Below are 21,636 nucleotides of genomic sequence, written 5' to 3'. Positions count from 1 at the left end.
TAAAAAAGAAATTAACAATTGTTTTTAAATTATTTAAACAGTACCTCATAATTTGTAAGTGCAAATTATATATTACATTTATAACAATTTATTTAGAATATAAATGAATGTAATCATTTTTAATAATTTAATACATTACATATACCTACAACTTTGTTTATTTTCTCAAATTTATTATGATGTATTGCACCCCTCCAAAGAGGTATATATCTATATCTATAAATATATATAAAAGACAAATTATTTCCCATCTCTACTACAATAATTTGGTATTTTTTGTCAAAAAGAGAGAGGCAAAAGAGAACATGCAAGCCCACCTTTAGAGTGGGATGAAAGGCATACTTTTTATAAATCAATTTCCCAGCTTAATAGTTTAAGAAATGATTAAATTACTTAAATAAATTTTTATACCCGCATCAAGTGTGTCATTATTTTAACGATTTCCTCCATGGATGGCCGTTGTGAGGGATCCTTGGACCAACAACGGGTCATTAAACTCTCAATTGGTTTAGGCAAATTTTTGATCAGTGGTGGCCGAGTACCTGCAATTGAAATTAGAAAACACCCTTAAATTTTTTAAACAGACTCCAAAACAAATGAGTGTCTGATCTCTCTCCATTATTTTGCTAAATAAATAAGCGAAAATGCAGAGTTAATTGTAATCTGGATGAACTGGCTTGTACTTAATTTTCTCTCTTACAAACAAAATCTGACAAGAAAAGTTCCTTTGCACTATACAGTAGGAAGAAAAAAATTAAACTTTTCCTTCACTACAGGTTTGAATACTTTCCATGACTAACCAAGTACAACATATTACAAAGGCTAATGAAATGTTACTTCTTTCTGAATAAAGTTCTAGGCCAAACTAGGAAGCAACTAATAACAGTCTTTGCTCCCTAATGCTGTATTCACAGAAAAACCAGGGAAAAAAAAAAAAGCCCAGAAAAAAATACTCCACAAAAAAACCCAAAAGACTCAAAGTATTTTTGAAAGCTGATTTCACTCTTGAGAACATCCTGAAAAATTATTAGGCACTGGAACTACCAATTTTGTGTGATTTTTTTCATTGCCTATAGTCATTCTTAGTAACATTTTACTTCAACTACTGTATAACTATTCAGCTGGTTTTTGCTTCAAGTTTCTCCTCTTATTACAATTTCAAGGAGAACAATTAATGGACAACCAGTTGTGTTTGATATATGAGACACAGTGATGGTTTGCAAAGAAAGCAGTAAGTATTTAAGAATATATTAAACAGAATGAGTAATACATGAATTAAGAATGCCACAATAGTCTTAGGTGAAATAAAGTGCACTAACACTTCCTTCTTAAGAAGAAAAAGAAAATGGAAAAAGATAAAAAAGATAAAATTTTAAAGCAAAAGTAGGTACAGATAGGGAATTTTAAAGTATACTCCCACACCTTACTGAGGCTTCCTGATTTACTACTAGATTTACACTCAGTTTTACAGTTAATGCTTTTATGCAAGGCACTTATCACTCCTAATCTCAATGGCCAGTGTCCTTGAAAAACTGGAGAACTTCTTTCCTCATTCAAAAATGACATTTGCAAACATCTCTCTTTGTGCATTATTGAGACTATAATATTAATTGATTCTATCACTGACAGCCTCATTCTCTTCTTTGAATAGGGTATGCCTGTGCTCACCTTATGCTTCTATCATTTACTACTGAAGCACTGACACTCAGGCAGAGTGCTTAGGGGCACTCAGCCTTTATTGTTTGTTAATTTTTTTCTTCCAGAAAGTTTGTGCTTGCTTTGATGTTGTCTCTCACAAATGTCAGGAAGTCTTTGCAGACATTCACTGAACTACTTCACTATCATTATTTTATTACTCAAAAAATAGTTTTGCCATGGTACCTAAAAAGACAGCAGTAAAAAAGTTACACCTTCAGCATGAAAACACTACAGTCTATTCTACTACACTGACCAATGTTTCACCACTGCTTTAAAGAAAGCAGTTCATTTGAACACACCACTGTGTCCTGCTCATAGTCTAAGCTCCTGAAAATCTGTTCTGTATAGTACCTAGCACAGCAGGGTGCTGCACCATGAGTGCAGGTACCTAGGTATAAAGGTAAAACCATTCAAAGATCAGGATAAAAACAAAACCAAAACAAACCCAAAAACACCATAGAAGAAAAATAAAAGTAACAATTTTAATACCTAATGGCCCTGGAGGAGGTCTCAGTTAATAACATTTCTAAACACAGGTTAAGTTACTTAAAATTACCCATTTCTTGCAGATGGTTCAATTAAAAAAAAGAAAAAAGAAAGACAATGTATCTATTAAAATCATCATTCGGACAGGTAAGAGATTTTTCTCAGATCACTTTTAAAATGGAGTGTTATAACAATGAAGACATTGCTCTTCATCCTTCTTTGTTCATACACCTGTTACACGTAGCAAGCACAGCAGCAGACAAGTAACTGAAAACCCACACTGACACAAAAGTAGCAGTGTCTAACTACTTAGTCTTTGTGACAGAAATGCATATTTAATGAAGCACAAAATAGAAACATTAGTAATTAAAAGTTGTACAGCTAAGACGGTTCAGCAAATTTATAGGCTGTATACACAACTTCAAATGCATTATTTTTCAATAAAGTAAAAGCTGAAAAGTATTTTCAACTCACCATTGTGAACTGCCCACATTATTCGGAAAGCTGGACCACCAATCTCATCAAAAGGTTTCCTACGGGTGATTACCTCCCAGAGAATAATACCCCAACTGAAAACGTCACATTTTTCACTGTAATTGCTACCTGGAAGAAAGCCATCGATATAATTTGACTCTTTTATATGCAACACATTAAAAAGAAATACAGTTTGAGCAGATCATAGAATCAGGTTGGAAAGGAGCTCCAAGATCGTTGAATCCAACCTTTCGCTAAACACCACAATGTCAACTAAACCATGGCCCTAAATGCCATGCTGAGTAATTTCTTCAATGCTTCTAGGGATGGTGACTCCATCACTCCCCTGGGCAGCTTGCTCCAATAAACAAATAGCTTTACATACTTACTTTCACTTCACATTTATCACACTGGAAAATAACGAGTTTTCTAAAGCTGGCTGATTCATGCTAACTTAAGTCAGAAATCACTTGACAGTCTGACTGCTCAGAATGCCCCTCTCTGGGAATCAATCCTCGGAGTCATCTTGAAATAATAAAACTGCATGAGTTTCCTTATATAATATAAACCATAATTTATTAGGTTTAAAAAAATCTGTTGCATTCATGCTGTAATTGATTATTTTTGTTTCCTCCCAATATTCTTCAATTCACTTCTTCCAATCTTAGTGACAATATGCCAGCCAGTAACATCTGTCATATCCATTACTCTTTTATTAATTACAGGTCTTCAGAAGAGCTACTAAGTTACCATAGGAACAAATTCAGGAGAATCGTCAATTTCTCACCATCTGAATTCCTCTTGGTTTATTTTCTTTTGTAATGTCATTACTTAATTAATTAAATTGACCATAAGTCAAGTATTTCTATGATTCCTAAAGTGCCAAAGGCAGGTAGGTGACATAGAATAATAAATAAAAATGTTCAGAGGCTACAGAGAAAGAATGTATGCTTTGTAACCGTAACTCATGCAAATGCTAATAAGAAATGTGAATAGCTAAATGACATGAGAATAAATGTGTGAATATAAATTATAGGACATTTGCTCATCTATCTTCAAACAAGGATTAAAATTGGCATATAGTGGCTAAGAGATTTTTTTGTTTATACCTAATCAGGAAGCATTATTCAGACAAATCATTTCAGTAACAAAGAAGTCTAGTTTCATGTGAATACCCACCATATAGCAACAGTTCCAACAGGCTCCATCCTCTACCTGTGAGCCAACTTCCTCTGCCCCCATACCTCTGATAAACTGTACCAGGCAAACAGCTTGTTCTCTGGCCAGTTCACAAGACAAACACAAGAAACAGGCTGCAGCATGAACCACAAGCCCTCCTTAAGGGAAGGCACTAATTTGAACTTTACAAAACTCTCTAAGAATGTGGATGTCAAAAACTCTTTATACCTGTATCAAAGTAGATAAATGTGGCTAATGAATTCACAAGGTAGGAAAAAGAAAAACAAAGTCAGCTTTATCAGTCAGCTTATTTTCAAAGATGCTGGGGAAAATAAGTCATATAAGCAATGGCAGATCAGTAAGGGAAGCAAAACAGTCTCATCTATGCAGTCACAGCACTTCTGTAACACAGCCTATGAAACTGAAATACTGCTATTTCCCTATCTGAGCAATGAAATTCTTTATAGCTGACAAGTCTTGGACTAATTCTGAAAAGTGAGAGTCCAAAAGAAGTGAGAGAGTATTCTGTACTGTTTCCTTATGTGAAAGACTAAGATTGGATAGACACAATAATTCCTCAATTTATCCAATTCACCCAAAGCAATTTCAATTTTTTAAAAAAAAAAAAATATTTATTCTAATGGGAATTCTGATATTGGTTGGAATTGCTCTCTTTTACTTCACCCTGATCTATATAATATTATTTTCATTTAGATTATTTCATCTGTACAAGGCTTTAGGTGCCCTAATGTTTAAAATGGGGGAAAAATTTTTAATATTTCAGCCAGAGATCAAATCAGGGACATCTGCTTCCTAAGGCAGGAAGACAACTTTTCCAGACCACTGCTGAATTGCATTGATAATTAAGGCAGAGACAGGCTAAAAGGTGTTTAATCTCCAATTTAATATCTATGGGATTATTTCTTTGCTAATCATGCAGCAATTATAGGTATCTAATTATCATCAGTCTTCCCCAATTATGCTCCAATAAATAGCTTGTTTTCCTACTTAACCAAATTAACTGGTATTAACAAGCTCCTCAGTATGTAGGAAAGAGGAAGTACATCAAATCTCCAGATTACACAAAAAGCAGATGAAGATGGGAGTTACAAGAAAGTGGGAGATCAAAAAAGAAGGCAATTATGTTCAATTTAGAGACTCTAACAGGGAAATTCTAAAGTTAAAAGCTGATCAGAGTAGGGAGGGAAAGTAATGACAGTGTATTTAAATGACAGAAGAGTTTGAAATTATTTAAGAATCTTAGAAACAGCAAAATTGCGGGGAAAGAGCCCTCTGGCTGTATTTGACTCACTTGCAAAATAAGGAACTGCAGCTGTCTAAAGGTACTCCTTATGTAAATCCCAGCAATGACAAATAAAGATTCCACATCTTCATGTAATTAAATGTCTAATATTAACATGAGAGAATTGGTTCAGTGCTGCTCTTCAAACCTCTGTACAATTATTTGACAATTTAAAATGATTTAAAAAAATGTTAAGACTTCTGCCAAAACTTCCAGTTGTTACATCAAACTTTAGTAAACTTTAAAGACTACACGATGCTCTTATTCTTACATCACATTAATTCACAGTTGCATCCCTACAAAGAAAATGTAATATTAATGCTGAATTTTTATTACCTTCAAAAACTTCAGGTGCCATCCAAGCAGCACTTCCTTTGTTGTTGGTCATGTGTGTTTGAATATCACAGGCTGTACCAAAGTCACAGATTTTTAGAACTGTCCCCCCAGCTACCAAGAGCAAACTGTCAAAGAAAAAAAAGGATATTAATATTGTAAAACAAAATAGTTTGATAACAAAACACTGATATTTTTTTTTCATCCCAACAACTATCATTCTAATATAGATGAATATCTTAGGCTTTATATCTCAGTGCTTTGTTTTATAATCTGGGAAATATGGAAGGTCATTTGTGTATACTGTGACTATTACTTATTTTAAAGTAATCCGATATATGTTGTAATTTATTAATATTTCTATATGCTAGATTTTAAATAAGTATCTTTAGCCATAGTAAATCATTAAGCATATATTGACAAGAGGAGACTTTCAGATGCCAGGGGTTGAAAACCAGCAAGTGCTGTAGAAATTTTATCAAAAGAACAATCAAGACTCCCACTAATGTCAGTCAACGTAGCTATTTATTTAAATGGAAGAACTTGGAGTTACAAGTGAATAAATCAAAACTGGGGAGTACATGAAAGGACTAAAGATTTAAATTGTGGCTTCATGTTATAATTTTACCTGGTAATAACTGAGATTACCACCAAAAAGGGATGATTCTGCTGATCCTCAAATATCTGTTTCTATCTAATCTGTGGAGCCAGATCCAAAGCTGTAAAATGAGCTGGGTAACAAACTGACTGGATAGAAAACTATTCAATTTTGTTTCAGTGGAAAGTGATGGGATCTTCTGGCAGGGCTAGTGGACCAGGCAGAAGGAGGGGATAAAGGAGGATGGCCATGTGGCAAAAGAGCTCTAATGCAACAGATTAAATATGACATTAGAACCAATTAACCTCCCCACAATGTTCTCTTATTGAACACCACAATCATTCCAAAATTGGATGATTTTAAATGCCTCTGATCACAAGCCAAATTCCTAATAAAACCTTCTTCCATGATGCAGGGCAGGAGCAGGGTATTTTTCCAGTTGTACAGAAAGTAACTGAATACAGTTAATTTTCTGTATCATACACTGTCATTCTGTAACTGAAGTTTCAAATGCAAAACCATCATTTGGAATACAGTACATCCAAAAGTTAGGTATTTCTTTTAAATGTGATACAATTATTATAAATGATCTTAAACACCAATTGTAAGAAAATATGAAAAATGAACTATAAACCTACTTTGGTGGTTTCAGATCTCTGTGAATTAGAGCCTTTGGTTTCATACTGTGGAGATATGCCACACCTTGGGAACACTGTAAACACCAACTCATGGCATGTGCAGCAGTATAATGAGGCAGAGGTTCAGCACCATGCAACACTGCAAAACAAAGGCACAAACTAAAAAGAACTTTATTGCATATTACAACAGATACAATGGAGTTAACAAAATACCAGTCAGAAAGCTCTGTAGAATCCAAGTAATCACTAACACCTCATTAGTTCAACTAAAAATATCCTTCTGCAGACTGTTAAAATAACAGAAATATCAAAATATTTCCCATTTTTTAGTACACTTTCCATAATAATTTATGTTAAAATTCAATATGAAAGGTGTTGCTTCTTCTCAATTATCCCTGGTAAAGTCTGTTAAACAAAAGCCCAGGGAATTCACAAATTAAGGAAGAATGTTTTCAGCTGTTCCACTGGAAAATTTTAAAATACTTGTATAAAATATAGAAACTGCTATCAAGAACAAACCAGTGAACTGAAAAGAGGTTTTAAAAGGCACTCCCTTCTCCTTTAAGTTATTTTAAGTATTTCAAAGAACCACATAATAATTCAAAGAGACCCCTGCATGTCTACCAAGTAGGTCAAGCAGGCCACCTCCAGCTGGTTGTGCTGGATTGTGTTCAGTGGCTTATGAACAGCTCCAAGAATGGAGACATATTTATGAAACAACTTGTAGTTTAGATGATGTTTGCCCTAATATTAGCACTTTAACTCCAGGAAGTTGAAATGATACTCACCATTGTACAGAGAACCTCCTTCAGCATACTCCATAACAAGACACACCTTTGGGAGGAAAGGGACAAAAACTTAGCATATTTTCAATGCAGAGGCAGAAGACAGCTTTCATAAACTGAAAGGGAAGTTCTTTGTGAGCAACTGCAAAAACTCCATATCTAAGCTAATGGGAAGTACATCAGTCAGTTTGACAGGTATGTATTTAGATGTAAGAAAAATCAGTTTTACACTTAGTTCTCATTGGAAGATAGAAAATAAAAGGAATGACCTCTCTCCCTCTTCAGACTTAAAAAGCAAATACTGTCTTCAAACTGCAGTTCACTGTCCTTTACTTTATTCCTTTAGTGGCTTACAAAAAAAAAATTTCAATACCATGCCAAAATCATTTCACTAGTACTAAGAAAGAAAAGGGATGTAGCATTATTTTAATCAGTTAAAAAGCCCATACCAGAATTAGCTAAGGATACATCTGTTCTGTCACAGTACCCTCTTTTCTGCTTAGAGCATTTGTGTGACTGTTTGCAGCTATGGCAGAAAGCAAGCAAATCCTGAAAATTGCATGTATGAAAATAGGAGCTGATTTACAAGACACAATCATGTGTTGATAATGCATTTCCTTTCTGTATTGATTAGCAATTAATATGGCTGTAGATATGAATGTAACTATATCTGTAATACACTAGATGCCATTTTGACAAACTGAAGTAAAACTGGTGTTTAGAAACAGATTTGGTGTGTTCTTGAAAGAATTTGTTTTTCATAGTAGTAGAAAGGAAAAACAAATACCTGAAAATATCAACCAACCTACACATCTGTATATTTCCTTATTATGGCCAAAACATGAAAAATATATAAAATATACATTTTTAATATAAAATACATGTTATGTGCACTGATCATTGCATATGTTAAGCTAGTCACCTTTTGTCATACTGACATAAGCTGTAACTTACTGGGTTTAGACAGGCTCCATATAACTTGACAATATTGGGATGATTTACTCGTGACAGTTGTCGAAGCTGCAATACAAATCACACGGTTTCAAACCATGATAAAAAAAGGGATAATGCTTTATTTTCATAGCTATAAGTAATACACCACAACAGCAAGTACAGTTTTCTATGTCTGCATAACTCCAGATGGTGACTTTACAAATTAAAATATTTATGTCACTCTCTGCATTTTAATTTATGTAATGCAGTTTGTGTCAAACTGGAACTGTGATTTTAAAGAAAGTTTGAAGAAATTACATTTAAAGAAAGTATTTTTGTCAGGCTATAATAGCATCACTCAAGTCACAAGCACTGTGGAACTATGACATCTATAGATTTGATGCTCTTCCTAGAGCCTTCAATTTTGGGACTACATAAAAATTGATTAGATAAAAAAACCAGAATCATACTGTTTGTTTTGACAATATAGAGGACAAAAGTTCTAAAATCCCCAAGCCCACAACCCTATAGTTAAATATTTTAGCATTAAAAAAAATTAACAATAAATTTCATTATTAAATTATTGATAATTATTATTAATAACTTATAAATCAATAAGAATTTACAAATGAAAATAATTTAATATTAAAATGACATAGTTCTAAGAACTTATTACTATTTGTACTACAATTGCAGTATTTTGCATTGGGGTTTTTTACCAGTACATAGTAGAAGCAAGCAAAAAGGCATTTTTTCCCCTTTACACAGACTGCTGAAGTAGTTTATGCTGTCTACGGAGAAAATGCTATTATTTCTATGCAGAATTATTTCTATGTCTTCAGAAGATCTAAAAAATCAGAATGAAATATTTCACCTGATGCTTTCACTGTGCAGGGTGTTCTGAATAGCAGTAATTACTGTATCCTTTCTGGGATTATCTACTCAGATCTCTTTTGAACACAAAAATCCCAAGGGACCAATTGGATCTACTCAGCATTACAGCAGACTCAGACTAATAACCTTAAAAACTTTTCATCGTAATGAACAACATATAAATATTTAAAGAAAGGCCTACTACAAACATGCTTTTTCCAGCCTTTTAGTGTGTCACATTTTACTAGAGTTAATTCTAAATTTAAGAGTTTTATTTTTAACGTATTTTGTGTATCCTGAACATCCTAAATTATAACTGAATAAATACTTGGCAGTATGGCACAATATATCTAATTTAAATTAAACTTTTGATTTTAGAAAATATTATGTATCTTGGGAAGTCTATCAGTATATCTGAACTACTCAATACATTTTTAAAGAAGCAAACATTGAACAAAAGCCTTTAAGGTACCAATGTATTTATATATAAGAAAAGAAGCAAGTTATTAGAACTGCTGAAAAAACTCAGGAACAGTTTCAAATATCAACCTGATTGTACTGATTGAGAACCTATGCTGTGGCCCCTGGAAGTGTTAACCAGCTCCAAGGCTTTGACTATTCAGACTGGGACAGAATCTAAGAAGTGTTATTACACTACTTGTGTGCCCCTGTCTCTCCCACACTCTTGCTTTTCAGTTTTTATGAGAAGCAAACTAAAGGAGCTGCAATATGCTTTGACAGGTCTCCTGTTCTGCAAGACAAGGGTCCAGGCCTGAACTGGGTACCACAGGCAGCATTTAATTTAAGATAAAGACATAGATTTTAGTACACTAAATGTACCCATGAATTTCAGGAAACAAGCTCTACCTAACTCCATATTTTCCAACAAATGTACTGTACCTCTACAATGAAGGCTTTTCTTTCAGATTCACTTTCAATCTGTTTAATGGCTACATCTTTAGCTCGCCATTTTGCCTTGCAGACCACACCAAAGGCTCCTCTTCCAACAACCTAGAACAAAATATAAAACACTAGAGTTAAAACTTGAAATTGTTTCATTTGTTGTGCAGGACTTCACAGACAGAAATTTAACTTACAAATCTGAAGATACACAGACTTGACGTTTGCAGTAGGAATTGAATACTGTGCCATCAAAACATAACTGGGCTTAGCTAAGCTTGCTCAAGAGATCATTTACAGAAGAATTGGAAAATACACCTACAAAACATTTTACTACTGATGTGCAGAGACAGTATTTCAAAGAATTATGATCTCAATTATTTAGAACAAGAATTGCTCAGAAGAAAATCAGAGGAATGAGACCAAATTTTTTTTTTTTAGGTTTCACCCATGAAATTACATTTATCTGCTGTATTTGTTTATTCTTGCTAAAACATGAATTAAGACTTCTGAAATTTAAATGCATACACAACTGCACAGGACCATGATGAAACTGGGACAAGATGCTCAGTGTGCTCAAAGTTATCAGTTCATTTTCTCAGAGATGACTCAAGAGTGTGACAGCAGTAAATTATCCTGCAAGTCCTTCAAAAAAGCACTGTGTCTATAAGATAAGTTTTCCCTATTTCTGTCTGCTTTCTATCTGATTTAGAATTAACATTGCCTAAAACAATTAAAAAAACCCAACCCCTGAGAAGAGCCATAATTCTTCAGTGTAACTTTGTAAAAGCAGTAGTAGCAGCTTTTGTATTCTATAGTGTTCAAGCAATCTTTAACCTTTGCTGTGAAGAAGCTCAACACCACCACACCAGCATTATTTAGAGTAGCTCTTTGAAATCAAGCATATAAGTTAAAGCAGCATAGAGAGAAGGTCACTTTCAGTTACTGGTGAATTACACATGACGTTTAATTGAAAATTCATTTATTTTAATTGTTCCTCAGAGGAAAAATGGCAACCTACAGGAATAATGACAACACATGCACATGAGATGTAAAATTGAAATGAAGGTGTTGCCAAAACAGTGACTACAAAACAGTGGCAGCCACTACAGGAAACCACAGACAAGCGCATTATTACTCATATGCTCAAAATAAAATGCTGAGGAGTAGGAAACCTAAGGCGCACAGAAGGAAAAGGAGCACCTCGAACTCCAAAAAATGCAAGGCAGGCAAGATGAGAATTAGGAGAGGGGAGGAGAAACAAGGGGCTGACTACTATTTATGTAATCAATTCCTGGATTAGGTTTTTACTGTGTGCTTCCCAAATAAATAAATAGTGAAACTGATTTCCTTTGGGAATGGGATGGAAAAGACTGCAGGTGCACAACTCAAGACCTGCTAAACTCTCATGGATATGAGAAAGTCTGCAATCAATGCCCCAGTTTGAAGAGATGAAAAATATAAATTAAAAAAAAACCCTTCAAGATCTTGCATTAAGAAAGACCAAAAAAGGGAAATTATGCTTAACACTTCTTAAAAGTTTCATGTGGATATAAGAAACAGTTGCCCATGACAGCCAAGGTGATCGATGGCACTTTCTTCTTCTGGCTTCCTTGTTCTGTAAGAAATATTTTTCTCTTTTACATTACAGCATATACTTAAGCCTTGCAGGAGTTCCTGCCATCTCACCTTTACCTTCCACAACAGTGGTTTGCAGACTGAGTCTGTGATAAGATATTCACAGGGGATGCACAGAACATGCTCCATTCTGTTCCATTAAAGAACAGGACCTGTTGATTGTAACCTCATCCCCCTGCCAAAGTGCAGGGCCTTGACTCTTGTCCTGACGTAACACACGCTATTTTCTTGCATTCCACAAGTGAGGTTGGAAACACCAAGCCATATGAATGATAGATGAGCAGCCTACAAAAATAGTACATATCAACAAATTGGAAACAATGAGTCACTGGAAGACATGAAAGTCCCAAACAGCCTTCCTTGTTATTTCCCCTTCTCTCTCAGACCATGTTTTGAATAAAATTTCCCATTTTCTTGGAGTTGGCAGGCCCCTCACCTTCTACTGCTGCAAGAGTTGTCCATTACAAAGCCTCTACCCACCTTGCACAGCACATGACCAGACCTACAGAATAAGCAAAATCTCATCAGTTGATGTGTCTGCTGTAAGTCTGTGTTTTGCAGAAATGATGATTAGTGAGCACATAAAAATCCACCATGCAAGCATCTGGGAAATACTAAGGACAGTTAATGAGAGGATGCCACAGAGAAGCTTGTGCAAGATGAAGAACAGCAGCACTACAGTTCCACATCTGCTGCTCCCCTACACTGTGAAGGAATCCAGACAGGGTTACCCAAGTGAGTGGGAAGAACTTTCCCTTCCACTCAGGGAAAAGGACATGGGCATATAATGAATTTTCCTAGGTGGATACAATTGGCCTTATGATGCAGGTCTCTGTGAGACACCTTTTAGAAGGTTCCTTTTCTTAACATATCTATCTTTCTCATACTCTGTCACAGTTTTCAACTACAATTCTGTTACATTTAAACCAGTGACAGAAACAAAAGGATTTGAAAACAGTGCATATACATCAGTTAAAATAATAGGTCTCAAAATTTAATGAAGTAGTATTTTTTTCTTTTACTTAGCCTGAATCACTTACAACAGTTTGTGATGGGTCAGATTTACTTTTTTTCTGGCTAGTTGTATCTTTTCCTGCTGAAAAGACTTGTATATGTCCATATGCAAAAATATACTATATGTATTATGTACATAATTTTAATATTATGAATAGGAAATACATATACTACATACATTTTTATACATTAAATACATTTCTTTTTCAGATGTATAACAAAAAAAGAAAGCCCATGTATCTCTTCCATGTGATTTCACATAGTTAAGTTCAGCCTGTGAACATACTGTTCCCTTGCAGATAATCCATGACATGTATTTCCAGTTCATATACTAAAGAAAGCATCATTTTGCAGTGTTGTTGTATTTTTTAACAATGTTTCTATTAAATGAGGAAACTCACAGAAACAACTATACTGCCCAATGTAGTGTTTTACACTGAGCCACGAAAGTCACAATATTTGGGTTTTAGTTGACAAGTGGAATAAATTCCAAGAATCAGATGTACTTTAAGAAGTTCCACTGATGACTGGAAAAAATAATAATAAATAAAATCAGTGTTGAGCACTGAGAGAAAGAATTTAGCAGGTAATTTAAACCTTAATTACATAACAGAAAGCTGTGAGACCATCACGTATGTAAATTTTATTGTTGGTGAAAATTTGATAAATGATAATGCAGTCAAGGTTTCATAACAATTTATCAGTGACTTGGTGCCAGCTTAGGCAGAGGGTTGAACTTGAGAAGAGGACATGAATGCAGTGAATATTTACCTAGGATACAGGGAAAACAGAAGAGCCAGTCCTCCATTAAAGCAGCTCAGGCTCTTGGATAGCACATGAAAGGAGCAACTATCAGAAATGATGATGGATCTAATACAAATCAAGGTTTCCCATATGTGAAAACACAGTGTTTTTCCTACTAAATCTGGAAAAAGTACCTTACTCATAGCAAAAAACCCTTTATAACTGACAGAATGCAGCCTGTGGTGGAGTCCATTTACATATAGTTTTCTTCCCTTTAGTTTTTTCTTTAAAGGAGTAAATCTTAGATATTGTCATAATGGTTTAAACATTATGTAGTTTCCTTCAGCAGCACGTGCTGGAACTAAGTAACTTAATATCACAGGAGTAAGGCACTGCCTGAACTTTAGTTTCTTCATGCCCATTCCTTCTTGTCCCCTGCTTTTGGTGCCACACCATATGTTTTAGCAATACTGCATATTTGGAATGATATGAAGCACAGTTAATGTAATTATTGACACAACAAATCAATAAACAGCAGTTGATCTATAGCACTGTGTATATCTGGAAAATGATCTAAAAATAAACAGATTCTTTTGGTAAAATATTTTGTTCCTTTAAATATCGTCTAGGAGAAAAAAGGAAAATATAAGGCAGATGAGACATTTAGAAAGAGAGTAAGAACAAGTCTGCTTCTACCTTTCTCACAGAAGAGAACTAAGCTTGTCAAAAACCACTTGGTACGTGACACAAAAACATTTTAAACTGGAAGTAATACTTAAAGAGATTCAAAGATTGAAAAGTGTACTAAAATTTCTTCTTCTACATATAGAATACACACCAGTCAAAAGTAACATTTTACTGTGTGACAAAGTGACATGGTGAAGGACAGTGCCACTTGCATGTTTTCCAGATAATGTATTTAGAGTCTTATTTAAAGAATATGAACCATACAAGAACCCTGGAACAAGCATTACCTCTGTCTCTGTGTACAAATAGTATCAAATGCTGTACGTAAACAAAGATACATGATACTGACTTGTAAGTATGTAGACTATACTGACTGGTAAGTTATGTAGACTAGAAATCATGCAGGAAATAGAGACTGCAGATATGTTAAGACCTTAAGGATGTATTTTGTCCTAAGGGATGTGACCAAAAATTTCCCCTCCCCCAATAAAACAAGAAAAATGCATCTCTATTTATTCAGATGCACCATAATCCCCTAACAAATGCCAAAACTTTGGAAGAATTAATTTCATCTTTGTATTAACTGCACAGATTTTCTATTAACTCAAAAACATAAAAATGAAAAGTTTTTCTCTCTATCCATAAAGTTTCCATGTAAGGTAGTTCTGCATACTGGATACCTAGTGCTTTTCTTTCTAAAAAAAAACTTGCTGGATATATAAGACAGCAATAAAATATAATAGCTCCCTGGTTAGTAGACATAGTATTCTTTGCAGAACTGACTTCATAATTTGAAGTATCTACTGTATGACATGCTCATTTACAATTTTGGGAAGCAAGAGAAGTGGTTACAAAAATCCAACAAAAGAAACCCAACAAAACCCGTGCTTCCAAAATGACAACAGGTTTTAAGTTATCTTTAATATCTATGTTGCTTTGTTTACTGGTATATTTGTTAATGAAATGGTATGTATGCAAACTGAATGTTTGGATCTCTCAAGCTCCAGACACTACACAAGACAGAGTGGAAAAAAATGCTCTATATTGCTTTCTAAAAACACAAAAAAGAATCACATGTTAAAATTCAGTTGCTTCTATTTTCTTTGTCTACCAGAGCTCCAGCAGTACCAATAAAGTATACTAATATTTTCAGTTTTTCACACGTCTGCCTGTATGGCAAAGGGAGCATAAATTAAAAAACAAACAAACAAACCCAACAAAACCCAGAAAGTAAAACAAACAAACAAACAAAAAAAGGTGCCAAAAGAAACCATGAACAACATTTTAGAGCTTCTAAAAATATATGCCTACACTTTTATCATCCAACTAGCCTCAAATCCCAGCTTTGGTTCCTCTGTGTGTGCTATGCTTTATTAAGTAGGTTGAAGCAAATTGGCCCCATGCCACGAATGACTGGGGCCAATACCCTGGCAGCACTTTTAGGAAGGAGTTTGGATCTATCTGCCAATTCTTACAGCTATGTTCTTTGGTTATTTGTACTAGTGTCAGCACAACTCTAAATGTTGCTTTTCCTTTTTGGGATTCATACAGAAATGAATAAACCTCCAAATCCTCTTCACTCCCCCACTCTGAAAACCTCTGTAATGAATCCTACTTTTTTGAAGAAAACAAAGTCACTTAGTTTAGATTTAGTTTCCAAGTTTCAACTTAGAAGTTATGCAAAACACCTTAGGAAAAAAAAAAAAAATTCTTCCTGAAATAAACTAGTTATTAAAATCAACTTAGATTCTTAATAAATATAGACAAACTCATACAGTTGGTCCCTAACTAGGGTTTCATCTGTTAGAGCTGTGTAGCACTGTACAGGTTTCATTCAGTGGCTTGTCTATCTGAATTTTGCTCTGTTTTAAGAACTAATTATCATTTCAGCTTCTTTAGAACATGTTTATGAAGAATCAAATTATCACCTTACATGTTCTTGAAATTACAGGATCATAGAATGGTTTGGGTTGGAAGGGACCTTAAAGACCATCTAGTTCCAACTCCCTTGTCATGGGCAGGAACACCTTCCACTGGACCAGGTTACTCAGAAGCCCACTGAAAATTATGTTCCCAGAAATTCTTCCTTTGCTCTGAACATGCAACCAACCCTCCCTGCATTTTGGTAGCTCAAGTCATTCCAAAAAATGCATGCATCTCAAAGGTAACAGTTTATCAAGTTATACTTTCATTCTGGCTTATCACATACTGAAAAGCTTTTACCCTACTGATAGGGTTTTATACATCTGTATCAAGAAATGAACTAATTTTAATTACCAGCAATTTATAAACATTAATGAAACAACTGTCTGATGCTCTACTATGAATCAATTTCTTCTGTTAAGAGCAGCCCAGAGATTGGATTATTATTTTAGAAACAAGATACTGGATAATGAGGCAGTCAGGATGCAGGATTCTAACATGAGCTTTATGGGCTGGCACTGTCTAAAATTACTGGTAATTTACTGTAAATACTGTTCCAATGGGTGGAACAAATAAGGGACCTGTGAAACTTGCTCTGTTGTTTTAGTTTTTTTCTTAGGGAAAGGAAGGTATTAGACATAGAACTCTTAATTATCTCAGAAATATGGATCTTGCTTTCATCACTGGAACAGGAAGATCTGATCTGTGAGGTTTCTTTCCCATGTGTTCTTTATGAGAGTGAAGTATAAGTATCTTTTACAGGACACAAACTGATTCACTGAATATATCTGCATGTGCAGAAATGAGTGTAAAGTGTCACATTAAATGTTTAAAAAGCTTATTAGCCATCTTCTAACTCACTGCACAGTAAATTTCATCCAGAAATTTACACAGAATCCAGAAATGTTCACACCAGAATTGGTGTTGAACAACTTCTGCTATAAATTTACACCCCAGCTAACACTTCACTATTTTCTTATGTAAATGAATAAAGAGAATCTTCCATTGGTGTAACTAAACTACATTTAAGTAGTTATTTGAATTAATTATGAAATGTATTTAGAGTAAAATCAGGGAAAATACTGGCATATGTTTTCACCATGTACTTATTTTTTGCCTTTGTTTTTGAATACCCAGCTTTGCAGCTTGAAGTCTTACTGAAAAAGGCTGAGAAATTCAACTTACTACAAATGGATTTCTAACCACCACCCTTGGTTCTTGAGAACCAATCCTTCTGCACTCAAGTCAGATATCTGAAAAATGCTGTTCAGATCTCAAATCACATCCGGTTCTTCTCTAAATTCCTTCCAACTTTGCAGATTGGTATTCTACAACTGGGGGTGACCCCCCCCAGCACACAGAAACAGTGGAGGTAGTAATAGCTTCATGTTCAACAGCAACTTACACAAATCTGCTTTACTTTGTAATGGACATAATCAGTCATTGCATCTCACTAACATTTTAAAAGTTAACTATATAAAGGGGAGCAAAACCCAGTTGCTCTGCTGTATTGCTCATTTTCTTGCCTCTGAACTGCTTTGCTCCAGAACTGGAAGGAGCAGACATAGATCTCAGCACACTACTCAAGTTAATGAAATTAATCAACTATTTCAAAAATATCTGACATAGGTGGACATACTATAAATTGCATCTCCTTGGTTGCTGGGATCTTAAGTAAACTTTCTATAAGAAATATATATGAAGCCTACCTCTTCATCTCAAAGAAAACATTACCCTAATTCTCTTAGACTTAACCACTGCCCAAATAGATTGTTGAAAATAAACTTCACTGTAAAATGTATATATACAGTTTACTGTATATACTCTACCAGTAGAGAATTAAACAACAGTTTTCAAGTAATTTACACTTTCAGACCATCCAAAAGTAACTTACAACTATGCAAATATGGCATTAGTTTTTCTAACTTGTCTGCATCAGGCAGTGACTGCGCAGGGTCACAGTATACATGACCAGACATGTACCTTTGGCTGTGCCAAGGATACACACATCATGTGATGAAGAGGTCTACATTTTGGTCATATATGGGACTGTTACCCAGTTACCTGGTGGAGGAAAGCCTGTGGAATTTTCAGGAAAGAGTGGCAGGGAGTAGGCTGCCAGAACAATTAAAAACCAAAGTGTGTTTGTTGCTTATATCTGGAAACTCCTCTGGGAAGAAACAACAGGAGTGTTGTTCTAGATTTAAATATGAGACTTTAAAACAAGACTCTTGGGCTTTTTATTGCTGACTTGATTTTTCAGTTATATTAGGTAATATTTTTTCAGTTTCTAATGATTTGCCTATTGAATATTAAAAACTTAAAATGGCCATTTTCACAATCGAAAACTTGCATAGTAGAATAGAGACCACTTCTTTTGAACACAAGTTTTATGTTGTTTTTCCCCTTCTAGTTTTGAAGATGCTCCTGCTGTGTCACATCAATTTTGATCTGACTCCAACTCTTTAATAATAATTGTCTCTATGTTTTATTTCATTTTAAGCACTTGAAATGACAAAAAGGCAGACTGAAGCTGGAGACGTGTTTGACTGGTGGGAAGTAACACTACAGTTAGTCATGTGCATGGTAGCTAAAGTGAAATTTGGTATATTCTTGTTCTTATCTTAGTAGAGTTCAGACAAACATAATGAAAGTGTACTTATAGATCTCACATTTATTAACAAGGTCTCTGGGCCTGCAAGTATTCCAGAACTTCAATATCTATTAATAAACCAGTGGCAGAGTGGGACTGCTATCTGCTGACAAGACAGCCTTGATAATACAACAGCAAAGCTATGATTATAAAAGCATTTGAGTTTCCAGTGTAGATCTCTTAACACTCCATTTTGAAACACTTGAAGTTTGCCAAGCATAAATATGACCATTTTGAGACATTACAGTCACTTACAATCCTCAAAAACTTCTGAAGTTTCTTCTAAAGTGAGAGCACAGAAAATCCTCAGTAAGGATGTGCGTTATGACTATGAAATTGACTATTTGTGCTGAAATTGCATCATGAGTAAGAGGTCAACACCCACAGCTCAGAAAAGCAAGGTCTAAGTATGATCCCCAATCCATGTTTTCTTGTAAAGTAGGCCTTATTTCTTCCTCTGTGCAATGACATTTAGACTGTGTTCAGCATTAGGGTATCCCCATTGCCTATAAGAATTCTGGGAGGACGGGTACACTCAATATGCTATGCCAGCTGTGAGATTTTTTCATGGAGACAACATGGAACATTTCATCAGAGTTCTCTTGCTTATATCACATGAGTTTTGTTATCTCTACAAAGATACTGTGTTGTGAATAATGCAACAACTGCATTAAACAAATTTCTACTTAGGCATTGTCTCCAGATACATTTTTGTGCTGACAGTCCTGTTTCTGTGAGTGCCAGGCACATGTGTGGGACACAGTCAAGCTCTGAGCACTGAACCTTAGAATGCTAAACTCTAGTTACACCAATTACACACTATGCAGCTCCACATTTCTTATATGTAAAACAGCAATACAATCCTTGCTAACAACCTCCCCAGGGGTGTTGTGAGGATTAAAGATTTGTATAGCACTTTATTAATTCAAAGGGCTACGTCTAACACAGCAGATGTGGCACTCACTTCTATGAGCCATCACTGGGCACCTTTTTCTGATGGATAACCCACTTAAACTTTCTCCACTGGGTGAGAAAGGCTGTTTCTCCCAAAACATGTGATTTGATCCCTGGCTATTAGTAAGTGTTGCAAAAACATCAAAAATACCTTCACTTCAGAACAGTTAATTGCACAAAGGGAGGTGGAACAACTAGACTTACAGAAACAAAAATCTTTATGATTGCCAAATTCGTAGAAAGAGATAAAGGAAATCTTTTAAAAGCTACTGTCTCCTGAAAATTCCCAGTGCCTGCTATGGTGAAAGCCAAAGTTACAACACTACTTGAATACAGCAGAAATTGCCCTGATGCTCCATGGAAACATTCTAGATTTTAAGGCCCCTGAACTATCCTCAGGAGACCCAAGCCCAGTGGGATAATTATAAACAAACCAGTATCTAGCAAACTGCTATAAAAACCTGAGACGAAGGTTGTCATCTAAAAGCTATCAAAGCTACTACACAAAACTCCACTTCCACACAAACTTTTTAAGGAAAAGAGGGTAATTATTACTGGAAGAGAAAGATGGTAACCTACAAATAAAAGCACAGAGACTGTTTTAGCAGTCTTGGATGCCTGTTAGGTCCAGACTCTACAAGCTGGCCTCATCAAACTCGTTATGGGTCAACATGAAGCAACTTCACTCATGTAAAGAATTTAGCAGGGGACAAAGGAAAAAACCAGCAGCAATATTTTTGTGTAACTCTGAGAGTCAAACACTGTAGTATATAGAGACTACTGAGCCTGTTATTAAAGCACGCAAGCCACCCTAGATCACACCCACGCTACTTTCACAGGAACTCCAGACAGATGAAAGGTACACCTGAAATGATTTTACTATACGATCTTCACAGAAAAAAAACTTCCTTCCAACTTTGTTATTTAATAACTGAATGCCACTTCCTGGGTAACAGGCACAGGTCACAAATTAAATGCTATATATCCATGAGTGCAACATCACTAGCCTATGTTAAGAAAAAAAAAATCTGTTTACCCTTACAACTCACAGAGCTGTAAATTTAGCAAATCATTAAGAGTGGTATGATCATTACATATACAATGGCTCAGTTTGGTGGCAGAAGGTGAAAACAGGGGCATAGAGAAAAAGAGATCCGAAAGAAACACTAGAATTAACAGCTCTCTCTTGACAACTGTGTTTGACACCCATACTAAAGTGGGTGGCGAAACTTTAAAAGTCCTTAATAAATCTATCCCGTTTAAATAAAACTCCACAGTAAGGCATTCAGCAGCAGGGCCGGCAGAAGTAAGCTGGAACCTCCACTCCTAGCTAGACCGCCTTTGTTCGCTGGTGCCAGACGCTGCAGCATCCACGGGAGCACAGAGCCCCGGTCAGGTACCCTGGGGGGGTCCCGGCATCCCGGCGCACCCGGGAATTCTCCGCAGCCCCTTCCGCAGCGGAGGGACGGCGCCGGCGAGGAGAACGCCGGGGGCGCTCGGGGTCTGCGCGGCCGGGACCAGGCTGGCCGCGCCCGGGAGCGAGGGGGACGGCGGGACCCTCACTCACCTCTTCCACCTCGATCTCTTTGTAGTCGATTTCTTCGAAGTTGAGGACCGGGGGGGTTTCAATCATGTCAGCGGAGGCGGCAGCGGACATGCCTCCTCTTTCACCGCGGGGAGGAGAGGGAGCCGGGGCTACGCGAGGGTCCGGCACCAGGCAGCCGAGGGCCGGGGCTACGCGGGGTTCGGCGGCGGTTCCTGGCGCAGGTCGGGGCGGGCCTGTCCGAGGCGCCGCCGGGGCCGCATCCGCGGCGGCCTCGGGC

General features: G+C 35.9%; 1 protein-coding gene across 7 annotated transcripts in view; it reads right to left on the bottom strand.

The window, feature by feature from the left end:
• Window positions 1-21,630, bottom strand: part of MAP3K7 (mitogen-activated protein kinase kinase kinase 7) — a 47,056-nt gene extending 25,426 nt beyond the window's left edge. For 4 of the 7 annotated variants that reach the window (XR_001520373.1, XM_015621401.1, XM_015621402.1 and 1 more), the window contains exons 1-8: window positions 21,381-21,630; window positions 10,201-10,311; window positions 8,449-8,514; window positions 7,498-7,543; window positions 6,710-6,848; window positions 5,477-5,601; window positions 2,659-2,787; window positions 412-542 (exon numbers count right to left, since the gene is read on the bottom strand). Coding sequence is in view for 5 of the 7 variants with exons in the window: in XM_015621401.1 (XP_015476887.1) it covers window positions 412-542; window positions 2,659-2,787; window positions 5,477-5,601; window positions 6,710-6,848; window positions 7,498-7,543; window positions 8,449-8,514; window positions 10,201-10,311; window positions 21,381-21,470 (837 nt within the window). In the remaining 2 variants the exon portion in view is untranslated. The remainder of the gene's footprint in view (window positions 1-411; window positions 543-2,658; window positions 2,788-5,476; window positions 5,602-6,709; window positions 6,849-7,497; window positions 7,544-8,448; window positions 8,515-10,200; window positions 10,312-21,380) is intronic. The other 3 variants (XR_001520372.2, XM_015621405.2, XM_015621399.3) reach the window with 3 other exon arrangements.
• Between the last annotated feature and the right edge of the window lie 6 nt (window positions 21,631-21,636).

This window comes from Parus major, chromosome 3 (assembly GCF_001522545.3).
Source record: "Parus major isolate Abel chromosome 3, Parus_major1.1, whole genome shotgun sequence".
NCBI classification, from domain to species: domain Eukaryota; kingdom Metazoa; phylum Chordata; class Aves; order Passeriformes; family Paridae; genus Parus; species Parus major.
Note: the sequence above shows the minus strand (reverse complement) of the source record. Positions and strands in the feature narration are given on the sequence as shown.